Raw genomic sequence first — 13,178 nt, 5'->3', positions numbered from 1 at the left:
GTATTATTATGTATTGTATGACAAGAGGACTACTTGTAAAGCGACCCAGGCTTTAATTTGACCTGATTGCCGTTTCTGCCTGGGTCACCCAGATTAGGCCCAGATCATGAGAAATGTCCCTCGGCTGTAAATAGTAAACTTTCTCCTTTTGACTAGATGATCATTTGGACACGACTAACACATAATAACACCACACCACATGACCGGACCGTGGCACACCTCTCTGCGGACCCTGGGCAAATTATAGTTTTCCAAAAATAATAGTAATAATATAAAGAAAAATCTGCGAGTTACCGCGACTGCGAGTCAGAATTCTCCGTTGTATTCACTGCATGCAACACTGTGTGTGTGTGTGTGTGTGTGTGTGTGTGTGTGTGTGTGTGTGTGTGTGTGTGTGTGTGTGTGTGTGTGTGTGTGTGTGTGTGTGTGTGTGTGTGTGTGTGTGTGTGTGTGTGGCACAAACACCTGCAACTAGTTAGCAACTGATTAACATACAAGCATGACCACGCTCGGTATTCATACACGCCATAGTATTTATTTTTGCTAACTCTTTGACTGCCAATGACGAGATTTCTCATCATAAAAAGAATATTTGCGGACCTTCAAGATTTGTATTTGAGTACCCCTGTCCTAGTGGTAGGTATTTCATTGCCAGGTTGAGTTGCTATTTTTCGTTGGCTCCAGAATAGATGGAGGCTGAGGAAGAATTTAGGCCTGACAGCTTGTCCTTGTAGCAACTACTGTAGTATAACTATGGTCTGTCAGATCCCTGAGTTTGTTGGCAGAACTACCATACCACCGCCCTGAGTGTTATTGTACTTCTCCCCATGATATCATGTATATTAAAGCATAATCCATCACCACCTATAGAATATTGTCTCCGACTCCTCTTGCCTCATCAATTACTCACTGATCCATAATTCCATGACAGGTCTTGGCATCCACGAATAGGATCTGATTGGCTGATGGCGGAGTAAGAAACCAAAACTGTCTTCACTTTCTGATGGGTTATATAAGGACACAAGCAGGAAACTCGCCGCATCAACAGCTTGCTTTGTTATTGTGCTGACAAAGTACTCGGCTATTTTCGGCAAGCGACACCACCTCACCACCTCACGATGGAGTACAAATGAACCTATTAAAACCGGGAAAGCATCTGAGTCATTTTAGATTGTATACATTGGCTATTCAAAAATAGCCCTATACAAGCTCACAGCACGTCACTTCGTGCCACGCTGCCAACTTCTACATCTGCTATTTTTGAACATTTTTTAAAAATAGTGAAAATGTGAGAACTACTGATTTAGAAGAATCGGCCTCAGGTCTTAAGCATTAGAAAGAGAGGGACGGGACACAGAATTGGGAATGACAGCAGATTGAAGGACAGGTCCAATGGAGCTCCATAAGAAGCTTTATTTTTTTTATTGTTTGTGCAGACTAATTTATTTTTAGAGTAGACTACTCAACACTTTTCTCATCAGCCTTTAGGCATGGACAGCTTTCAATTACGTCAGTGATTCTTAACCTTTTTAATTTCAAGTTTGATATACTCTACATGAGGCTACGGACCACTATTGGATAACAAATGTTATCTCTTGGACCCCAGTCTACACTGTAAAAGCCTCAGTGATAACTTAATTCAACGCACAAATGGAATCTTTATGGGTCCGTTTGGACCCCAGGAAGAGTAGCCTTCACTGTGGTGAGGACTAATGGGGATCCGTAAATTAATAGACAATGAACAATTTGGTTCTATATGTGTACTCTCAGAGTTACGGGCCCATAAGGGTCCATTTGGTCCCCTGGTGGTCCGTGGACCTCACGTTGAGAACCAGTGAATAAATGTTTTGAAGTGAGTGAGAGGTCAAAGCGAGGTCCCTGTTCAGAGGGCTAGTGGAGGATAATTACCTGTCAGTCGTCACATCTCACCCCACATCCATCTGCACCTGTAATGAACAAACTGAACAGAGCTCACACACACACACGTTCCATGGAGCAAGCACAAATTCCCAAGTAATTGTGTGTGTGTGTGTGTGTGTGTGTGTGTGTGTGTGTGTGTGTGTGTGTGTGTTCGCGCACGCACTTGCTTTCCATAAGAACTCAGGTGAAGACTGATTAATTGTGCAGAGAAAACATTTCCCTGCGTGGCAGTGGATGGAGGGATGGAGGAGGGATGGGTTGATGGATGGCTGGATGAAGGAGGACAGGAGAGTGTTTCAAGGAGACAGGAGGAGGGGTGGGGGGTGGGGGTGGTGTGTAGACAAAGCATGAGGTCATCGGTTATATAAAGACGGCCAAAAAAACAGCCGGCGTTTAATCACATCTTGTTTTAAAGTGTTCTGGAGCACGTCCTGAAGAACTAAATCTTCAGCTGTACTTTACTTTATGTGTCACTTCTTCATTTGACCTCATCAAGAGTTTTCATTGAAGGGCTCCAACCAGTAATATCTTATCTAACTTATAAGGCTGCAATCCACAACTTATGGCTGGGTGTTACAGAACACCTCAACACCTGCTGTCATCCAGGCCTCTAGGTGGCCCCGTGAACTGTACACAGTGAAATACTGTTCATTTAACTCTCAGAGTTAAATAAAAGCTACCATTCACAATGTAATTGAATGAATATAGGGTTATTTTAATCAATATGTATGGTAGAGTATGTTAATATAATGTAACTATTATATCTGCAGTGGTTGGAGGTGGTCTCCCTACTCCATTAGACCCTGCTATCGGGTAGGACACCTACTGGTTGACGTAGTAGACGAAGTAGCCCTGTCTGAAGCTCATAAGGCAATATCTACCCTGGACAAGTGGGGATTCCCTCTTGGACGAGTAGCGGTACATATTTTTGTATCCCACAGGGATTTTTTAATCTCTGTTACAGTTGCAATCGCCTCTCTCCACCGGGAGAGTATATAAAACGTATGGATTGTAGCTTTAATTGTGTGGGTTTGTTTTTGCATTGTGTGTTTAGCTGCGTCGCTGCTCCCTCACCGCTTCGTGACGGTACGCCGGGGCAGTCCGGCGGCGCGGAGCGGGCAGATCCGACCCGGTGACCGTCTGGAGGCGGTGGAGGGCCGTCCCGTGGTGACCCTGCCCCACCAAGAACTGGCACAGATCCTCCGACGAGCTGGAAACTCCCTTCGCCTCACCATCGTCCCACGACCCAGCACCTGTGAGCACACACATGCACGCACACACACACGCGTACACACACACGCGCGCGTACACACACGCGCGCGTACACACACGCACGCACACACATGCACGCACACACATGCACGCACACACACACACGTACACACACACACGCGCGTACACACACGCGTACACGCACGCACGCACGCACACACACACACACACACACACACACACACACACACACACACACACACACATGCATTGCATACACATTATGATATCTACATCAATGCACTGCCGAATCCGCTGTCTTAATTTATCCCTTTCTTAACTCTGAGAGTGTGTACACTGCACATGGACCCTTGCGGGTCCATTTGGTTACATGTATGCACTCTCAGAGTTAAATTAACCCTGGAGATTCAACTGTGCAGTCTAACCTCAGTCTTCATGTCCTCTAGACTCCTCAAGTCTTTCAGAATCCACCGACTATGACCCCAGTCACAAGAGCAGGAAAGGTCACAGGTCACGCCCAAAGGTGAGGACAGGATTGTTTATTCACAGCCTAAATAATAACCAGCATCCTGCTTCTCTTTTGTGAACAGAATATATTAATTGGGATGCAACAGTTAATCATCTATAATTGATTTTTAAAAATAGTGAAAACAGCAGATCTACAAACTCACAATGCATTGCTGTATGAGGTATTGTGAGCTTCTAGATCGCTGTTTTTGCTATGTTTGTCACTAACAACATTGTACAACAACATATTAAATTGGGCTTGGGCTTGGGTGGTTAATTAGACTAATCAATTTAGTCAATTACAAAAAGTATATTATGCTCTTGTGTTGATTTGTTAATAAAAAAAGAAAGAATAGAATCTCAATTATTTGATTAATCAAAAAAGTATAGATAAAATAATCGTGAATCGATAGTTAGAAGCTCCAATATTAATTAGAATTCTCCATTCAGCAGGAATGGTTTTGGGTTAAGGTTAATGGTTGTGTGTTTGTGTCGCAGCATGACTCCAGGTATTACAGTTGTGACCTGGACCGCGGCTCTACTGGCTTTGGGTTCAGCCTGCGGGGGGGCAGTGAGTACAACATGGGTCTGTACGTCCTGGGGCTGATGGAGGGAGGACCCGCCTCACGAAGCCACAAGATACAGGTGGGTTCATTTCATAATTGACCTTTATCGATCCAGAGGGGAATTGAGCTGTCATAGCAGCACCACAGTAAGGTGTTGTGTGTGTCCACCGAGGTGTTTGTTTTCCTGAGCACAGCATATGTTTTGAAATGTTTTCAATGGGAGCGCTGCGCATTTAGGCTATGCTGGAAATGCTAGCATTGTGACGAGGTGCTGAGGGTCTATTCTGCTCTGCGTGTTCATGTAGATAGATAGATAGATAGATAGATAGATAGATAGTTGCCATACATTCATACAGATTTGTCTGTAAAAAAAGAGCTTGATGAATATATACTGTATAAAACCCTTTACATCAGTAGAAATAGAATGCAGTGAAAAACTATAAGTTATTAGACATTTTAAATCCTAAGTAAAAAAACACAACACAGTTAAAAACTATAACAACTATAACTACAATGTAAATAAATTAGCTGGCCAACCCCCTCGTATTCATTTTTATCTGGCTGCAGAGAGGTGGAATGTAAACTTTTCACCTCTCTACTACTCTCTACAACTACTACATCTACGCAACAATTTGTGAGCTTACAGATCGTCTATTTTCACCGAATGTTGGCCTGTTTTGAGACCAATTTACAGAAAACCCCAGATTTGCTGTGAAAGCCTGAGTGTTCAAACTGGGGTATTTTTGGGGATAGAAGAGAGGTAGGGGAGACCAAAAACACACAACAAAGAAGAAAAAGTAAAAATTCATGGTGTAGTCCCTTTAAATGCAGTGTATTGATGATGTTCTGTGCATTGTGGTCGTATAGGTGAGCGATCAGCTGGTGGAGATCAATGGAGACAGCACCGCTGGGATGACCCACAGTCAGGCTGTGGAGCAGATCCGTAGAGGAGGACACCGCATTCACCTGGTCCTCAAGAGAGGCAACGGCTATGTTCCTGACTATGGTGAGAAATGGTCGATGTAGAACAGTGGTCCTCAAACGGGGGTCCGGCGACCCCCAGGGGTCCTTGAGGAGTTACGGATCTGTGCTGTACATTTGTGCACTTTCAGAGTTCAGATTTTATAGTGCAGGCTGCAGGTCCCAGAGATTGTATTGTAGTGTATCAAATGGGGGTCCGTGGTTTGAGAACCACTGCGGTGTAGAAAAGGCTCTGGCAGTGCGCTGGTTAACTAGCCAATGTCTTTTTTTTCTAAACTAAAGAAAAAAACAGTGAAATAAGACAACCTTTCCCCCTTCTGAGTTAGCTCAGGTAGCTTATGTAGCTCCGTCTCTGTCTTCACCTGCATGAAATGGTAGATGGACCAAAAATGTTCTCCTTTTTTAAAAAGGCATTTTGTTAGCACAGTGTTTGTTAGTCAGTACACGTTCTCTGGCAACCTGGGATGTACAGACCATAAAGTTCCAGAGTGGGTGTGGTGAGCAGCAGCTAATATGCCTTTAAAGCTACAGACACCAAAACAGCCTGCAGAAAAGGACTGAAACAGGGAAAATAGAGGCATGCTACTGTAGCATAACGTCCAGGATTCAAACCCAGGTCTCCCGCATTGGAAGGGACACTAAAGCCAAACAAATCTTATCTACTGGCCTAAACCATTAAGACCTGAGGCCGATTCTAAAAATGCCTTCTAAATCTCAACAGTTTTCTGAAAAAACGTATGTTGCTATATATAGCTAAAATCTAAAATGACACAGATACTTTCCCAGATTGAATGGGCTAAAGGGGGAACTTAAAATACATGTTTTGGGGATCAGATTTTTGGCCTACCCAGATTGGAATCAGATCGGTTTTATCAAGTCTGAACAGCACAAAACACATGGAAGCTGAGTTTTGCTAATCCGATTTGAATCACCCTCCTTGGCCTTTTTCAGACTGCATGAAACCAATTCAACTCCAATCTGGTTAGGAAATCAGATTTGGCCTGGATTTGGGCTGCCAAGGTCATAGCGGACCTTTTCAACCAAGTAAACTTTACCTATTGCATGCTGAGATGTGTGTGGTGGGTGGTGTGTGTGTGTGTGTGTGTGTGTGTGTGTGTGTGTGTGTGTGTGTGTGTGTGTGTGTGTGTGTGTGTGTGTGTGTGTGTGTGTGTGTGTGTGTGTGTGTGTGTGTGTGTGTGTATGTGTGGGAACGGACAAGATAAGTGGAACCTCTGCTTAGTCTGTCAGACACGTTCCTGTAGGGATGGAATCTGTTTCTTCTTTTCTTCTCAGGGTTAAGGTTTACATTAATCTTATCTTATCCTTTTTACTGTCCTCCTTGGGGGGTATTTATTTCTATCTACCCTCTTGCTTCTGGTTTGTTTAATTCTCCTTACATTTCCTGTACTATAACCCTGTCTCCCTTTGCACTTCACCTGTTCTATTTGACTTATTTCCTGCTTCCTGTCCGCTCCACACTTCCTTCCTCTTCCTGTTTGTCTCTCTTCAGTGGAACTGTCCAGCTTGTCTCTCTGTATGACCAACTCCAAGCTGGGCGAGCCTTGCTTCTATGTGATTGGACGGACGGAGAATACGCGGTTGGTAGTCGTTCCTGTTAGTTCTCAACGTTTTCTGTCTCTTCTACACTCACTCCGCTCACGCTAACGCTTCATTCGTACGCAGTCGTGCGACGCCGTCGCTCGCTCCCCCAAAATAGCAGATCTACAAAGATGCGTTGTGAGATCACTATTTTTAGGGTTAGCGACACAGTCGCACGACAAAGTATAAATGTTAACCTTCCAGTGTGTGTCCCTGTATGTGTTGAAAACGTCCTCATTTGTGACATCATGCTCGACTCCCCTCCCCCCCTTCACCATCCACAGTGATTTTTGTAGAGCGTGACGGGAGTAAAATTATTTGTATTTTACTACTGAGATTTACTGAGGTTCTCAATGCGAGGTGCTGAGACACCCAGGGTTCCTTGGGGAGGGCACAGGGCATCCCCAGTGAAATTATTTTAAGTTAAAGGGATACACGGGAGTTCAGAGGTAAATAAACACCAGCAGTACTTTTCCCCGACCACCAGGGGGTGACGCAGGAGGGACATCCATAGAGAGGTACTTTTGAAGCGATGGTGCCCGAAAACAGGTTGCTTTATTGGGATACAATATGCGGAAATTCCCGCCCTGCTGGTTCTCTGAATTTTTATTTTTAAATAGGCTCTTTCATGATAAATTGACCACATATATGAAGTTAAACAACTACATTTTATCCACACGCTATCTTAAAAGTAAATTCTGTGCCTCAAAAACGAAGTTTGAGAGCGTTTTAAAACCGAAAGTAAACGTTCATACGGACACGGACGCGCACATGCGTGCATTAATTTACGTACCGGACATAAACATAGAACACATAAACATTAGGGAAAATACGGATTTCAGAAGGAGGACTGTGTTTTAATGCAGGAAAACACCCCAGCAGCATTATATAGTGGCTGATAGAGGGGAAAAAATGCAATATATATATATATATATATATATATATATATATATTTCAAATTTAGGCTTAATGTTCCCTACAATACCTTTAAATGTTTCCATTATTACATTTACAAGTAAATACAATTAGAGAGAGACCCTATAATAATAACTATTTTGATCACAGTCTCTCATAAAATGATCGTTTGGGGTGTCAGAGACAGAAACTCGTCAGATGGATGTCTGTTGGCCTTGTATACTATATCAATCTGGGGGTCTCTGACACGAAGACTGAGAGTCAGTGTTTCCACGTTAAACGGGAACGTAAACTAGCGTGTGCTACAGGGCACAGGATGTGTACAGGTGTGGTATTTTAGAAAACAGGGTTCATCTGGAGGTTTCGTGCAGACAGCAGCTGTTGTCACACAAGCTGAAGTAACACAGCCTCATGCAGAGATGCACTCTGGGAACGCTCGCTCGCTGCCTACACTGACTTTAAATGAACACTGAGGCTGTTATTGTGTAATAATAACACATTACATAATGTCAACCCCCCCCCCCCCCTCACTCTCTCTGTCTCTCTCTCTTACCTGCCTTCTTCTATCCATCCATCCATCCATCCATCCATCAGGCCGTGAACATGGAGTCACCTCCCCCTCCCTCCGGCGGCGTCAGCGGCGGCGCCCAGAGGAGCAGAGTGTGGCTGCAGTAGAGGCCGTTCAACAGAGGAGGCCCCGCAGCTCCACCAGGAAGGAGAAGGAGAAGAAGTCGAGGAGGAGCAGGTCTTCAAAGGGACGAGAGAGAAGGAAAGGAGGAGAGGAGAGGAGAGGGAGAGGATGGCACTCAGAGGGAGATGGAGAAGGGGGAGGAGGAGGAGGCTCGGGGGGAGAGAGCCTCCCCGGCCCGGGGGCCAGGCAGGAGGAGAGCGAGGGGAGGGGGAGTTTACTCGGCGATAAAGACAGACACAGCGAGAGGAAACGCCAGGAGAGGAGTAGTACACACAGAGGAGGAGGAGAGAGGAGGAGCAGGAGTGAGGGGACGAGGAAGAGGAGCAGAGAGAGGAGAGCAAGGAGCCAGGAGAGGAAGAGGGGAAGCAAAGAGAGGAGAGGAGGAAGTGAGGCGAGAGGCAGGAGTAGAAAGAAGGGAGCAGAGAGTGAGGAGACGGAGGAGACGAAGAGGAGAGGAGGAAGTGAGGCGAGAGGCAGGAGTACAAAGAAGAGAGGAGAGAGTGTGGAGACGAAGAGGAGAGGAGGAAGTGAGGCGAGAGGCAGGAGTAGAAAGAAGAGAGGAGAGAGTGAGGAGAGGAGAAAAGAGAGTGAGGAGAGGAAGAGAAGCGAAGAGAGGAGAGGAGAGAGTGAGGAGAGGAGGAGCGTAGAGAAGAGAGGAGAAAGTGAGGAGGGAGGGAGGCAGACAGAGAACAATAATGAGGGAGACAGGGAAGAGCAGGAGGTGGCAGACCTTCTTGAGGAGGATGTGAAGGAAGAGAAGGAGTCAGGGGAGAAGGTGGAGTCAGAGATAGAGGAGCACAAGGTTGTACCCCTCCCAAACCCTGAGCAGAGGCTGCCCAACCCCAAGGAGGAAGATGATGAAGGTGTGCTTGGAGGAAGGAGGCCCAGTGTCCATCAGAAGGAGTTTGATGAGGAGGAGGAAGATAAAGATGTATTTGGAGGAAGGAGGCCCAGCGTCCATCAGAGGGAGTGGGATGAGGGGGATGAAGATGTATTTGAAGGAAGGAGGCCCAGCGTCCATCAGAGGGAGTGGGGCGAGGAGGAGGAGGAGGAGGATGAAGATGTATTTGGAGGAAGGAGGCCCGGTGTCCATCAGAGGGAGTGGGACGGCGTCTGGTACGACAACAACAGCCAGAGAGGAGGCGAAGGTGTGGGTGAGGAGGTACAGCGCGAGGGGTCCCCCCAGAGTCCCCTCCTGCCGGGCCGACTGTTAAACCCTCCGCAGAGAGGAGAAGCCTTCTCCTTCCTCTCCTCCACCTGGTCCGTAGTAGAGCCGCCGGAGGAGGACGGCGGGTCTGAGGGCTCCGGAGGAGGCAGCAGCTGCTCCGACGGCAGCACGTCCGCCGCCAGCATCTCAGGTCTCTCTCTGGCCCCCGGTGACTTGGCCCGTCTGAGGGCCCACGCCACCACCAGTGTCGTGCTGCCGGGCCCCTGGCTAACACCCAGCCAGCACAGGATGGCGCCGCTGGGACCCGGGATGGCAGGGAGGAGCCAGGGACGAGAGGAGAGAGCCGCGTCGTGACCACGCGCGCAGAATACTTGTCACCGTACTGTGACTGTCACCGTGTCGACTCAGCATCGTGACGGCTCTGCTGGGTTTTAAACGGCTCCCAACGTTCCCAGCAAAACATCTCGCACTGCTTTTTTTTTTTCACTCTGTCACATTTTTGGCCAAATAGTAGTATAACTTAATATTCTTTGTGCCTTTTTACAGCTAACTTCTGGCTGACGTTAAATAAATAAATATATAAATGATATATATATAGATATATATGTATGTATGTGTAGAAATATATGACATGATCATTTTTAAGTAGTTCTGGGGCCAATTTGGTGAAACGTCTTTTAAAATGCTCCTGTGAATTAACAATCACTCTTGTATTTTTCTGATGCTCTCTCTCTCTCTCTCTCTCTCTCTCTCTCTCTCTCTCTGTTTGTTTTTCACCCCTTGCTTTATGTTTGCTGCTGTTCTGAAAGGCATTTCTAGGACACAGAAGGTGCTGCAGAGTCAGACACCCTGGTTCTGGTTCTACTGTAGCCTACTTCCTCTCTTGTCTCTCTGGAGCCAAATTGCAATACAAAAAATTCCCTCACTCCACCCTATGTTCCTCTGTAATTTGTGACCTGCCAATGTTATCATCTACTAGGTTTGGCTCTGTTAATAAACAAACAGCAGTGGACATTGGCGTTATGTGAGGTCCACAAGATGGTCACATATTCCGGCAGGTCACCAAGTTCTCCGTAACACCGCCATGCTGGAGGATGGAGGACAGAGGAAGCGAGGAGGCAGAAATTCGGAATTCGGCTTGTGGTGACGTAAGCTTCTGTTTCCCCCTTCTCTGCTGCCCCCTGCTGGAGAAAGGCTGCATAGGCATCAAGGTATACCTCATGATACTGAGCAATAATAATGCAACAGTCCAAGGTGATCAACCATCCATGTCCGCCATTACATGCCTCATTTATGCTCTGTCGCTTGTTGACAAGGAGCTGATCGGCTCTTTGTTGGCAAGAAGTGACATCGTCGAGCGACAGAGTATGAATCAATCTTTACTCTACATGTGGTTTGAACGGAATCTACGGTGCTATTGGTCTAAACATCCATGGACAATTGCCTAGCCTCGTGATATTGTTCAATCAAATTATTGGATTGTGATTCATTTCAATGCAAATCCTTTTTTGACAGCAGGTAGGCCTATATAAAAACTATATTCTGTAAATATTTATAATGAAATAAATGACAGAATCTATTGTAAATATTCTACTTATTGGAGGCCTGATTTGTATGGTGTAATTATAATATATTATGATAAGCCTATATATAAATATGACACACGTGTGCTACCATTCATGTCACTTATCAGCGCGTATACAAACCGAGATGGAAGCTCACATGAAGGCTGGCGATTGTAAACACAGATGAAGAATTATATTGTATCGTTCATGTTTTCATGAAATGAATGTTTGTAATATGCTGCTTAGGTGTGGATTAATACTGTGTGTTCTGTGTACACAATGTGAATTTAACTACTTTCAACCTAGTGTATTTTGTTTTCAAAGTTTTCAAAATTGCCCCAAAAATTTCAAAAATGTGATGCGTTGTAGGCTTGGATGTTATTTTTGTCAACACTGTAGTACAACGAAGTATAAAATAGGGCTGAAATGGTTAAATGAACACTGATCGAGGCAGAAACACTGTCTAGATTACAGCTCGACCAATGCCAGATCTTTAGTGTAGAACCTAGACCACAGATTATGATTTGACCGATATTTTGTCAAGAAGTGCAACATTTTCAAATCAGTTTAAAAAACGTTTGAGTTGATTCAAGTTTTCATTTCAGAACGTTGAACTTACATGATAAGCAAACAAGTAAAGTTAACTTTTATTTTGTATAAACCACTTAAGCTCTTGTCAAAAAGTTGATCAACAAGGTCACAAAATATGGCAACGCAACACGTTTTTTGATGACATGCCAAAAATAGGGATGCCAGGTTGAAAGTGGTAAAAGATTGGGACAGATCGAATAAAATGTAAACAATGGTTGATATGTAGTAGTAGTAGTCTCTATACGAGAAAGTCACAACCCTAGTGGCCATCTAGCATCTATAGCCTGATTTATGCTCTGTCGTCCGACGGTTTCGCGTGCCCAAAATAACACACCTACAAGCTCACAAGGTGTCACATCCGCAACGCCTTGTGATCTTGTAGGTCGGCTACGCATGACCCGGTCGTACGACAAAGTATTGATCAGGCTTACGGTTGCCTTATGCTGACTTGACTACTAAACCTAAAGGTCTTTGATGCTTCAGGACAGATGATGGCTGGAGCCATTGAGTCATGAAAGCTTCTAGTTATGGAAATAACGTATGCAGGTAAAAACTCTGAGCTGCACTGTTGCATTCTGCGAGGACAATAAAACAGCACATAGTTTCTTTGTTTTTGTTTTTTTCACAGTGTATTTTGGAAGAGAGGAGCCAAAACGATATGAGATCTATCCACTGGGACGATGCTGTGAGATGTTATTTTTCTACAAGAATATATTTATTAGATCCTCAGGTTCTGAGATAGGCTACACAGTAAAATCCTGAGTGTTTATTTAACTCTGAGAGTGAGAGTGTAAAAATGGACCCATAAGGGTCAATTTTTACCGAATTAACAGGATTTTGCTGCGTACTTTGCCCTTAAGTCATTTGGGCTAAAAAAAGAAAATCTATTCATGTAACATTCAGTCATTCAGTTCCTTACAACTATTTTACATCTGTGGGCCGTGTTATGTTTGATCTTTATGGCAACATAAGGAAACCCAAGACTGATGAAAGCCTCTATGTATTTGAATATGAATATCTGAAGGTTATGATGCATTTTAACCAACTTGAGCAAAGAATTAATGTGAAAATGAATTGCTTTGTGTGCCCTGACCTTCAGTTGTTATTGTTATGCTGCTCAGAATAGCACGTGATGGCACAGCCAATCGGCTTAATGATAATGATAATTATTAATTATCATTATTATTATTATTATTTATTATGATCAATTATTATTATTATTATTATTATTATTATTATTATACTGATGACCGAGAACATACTGAGTAGAACAATATCGTTTAGTAGACAACATGAGACTTATTTTATAATACACTTTTTCTTTATGTTTTCATTTCCCAAGGGAGACGTGTGTCTATAAATAAACTGTAAACACATTCTAATAAACTGCAAATAAATTAGAACATGTGATGGATGTTTTTCCCCAGTGGTGTGTGTGTTTA

General features: G+C 44.3%; 1 protein-coding gene across 1 annotated transcript in view; it reads left to right on the top strand.

Annotated features, from left to right (window-relative positions):
* Positions 1–13,139, top strand: part of LOC311054099 (membrane-associated guanylate kinase, WW and PDZ domain-containing protein 3-like) — a 75,504-nt gene extending 62,365 nt beyond the window's left edge. The window contains exons 16-20 of the mRNA XM_084069979.1: positions 2,975–3,175; positions 3,600–3,676; positions 4,159–4,305; positions 5,094–5,232; positions 8,316–13,139. Of these exons, the coding sequence (XP_083926105.1) occupies positions 2,975–3,175; positions 3,600–3,676; positions 4,159–4,305; positions 5,094–5,232; positions 8,316–9,934 (2,183 nt within the window). The 3' untranslated portion in view covers positions 9,935–13,139. The remainder of the gene's footprint in view (positions 1–2,974; positions 3,176–3,599; positions 3,677–4,158; positions 4,306–5,093; positions 5,233–8,315) is intronic.
* Positions 13,140–13,178: the final 39 nt, after the last annotated feature.

The sequence above is a fragment of the Gymnoscopelus microlampas genome, assembly GCF_963454915.1.
Source record: "Gymnoscopelus microlampas genome assembly, chromosome: 10".
Classification (NCBI taxonomy): Eukaryota; Metazoa; Chordata; class Actinopteri; order Myctophiformes; family Myctophidae; genus Gymnoscopelus; species Gymnoscopelus microlampas.
Note: the sequence above shows the minus strand (reverse complement) of the source record. Positions and strands in the feature narration are given on the sequence as shown.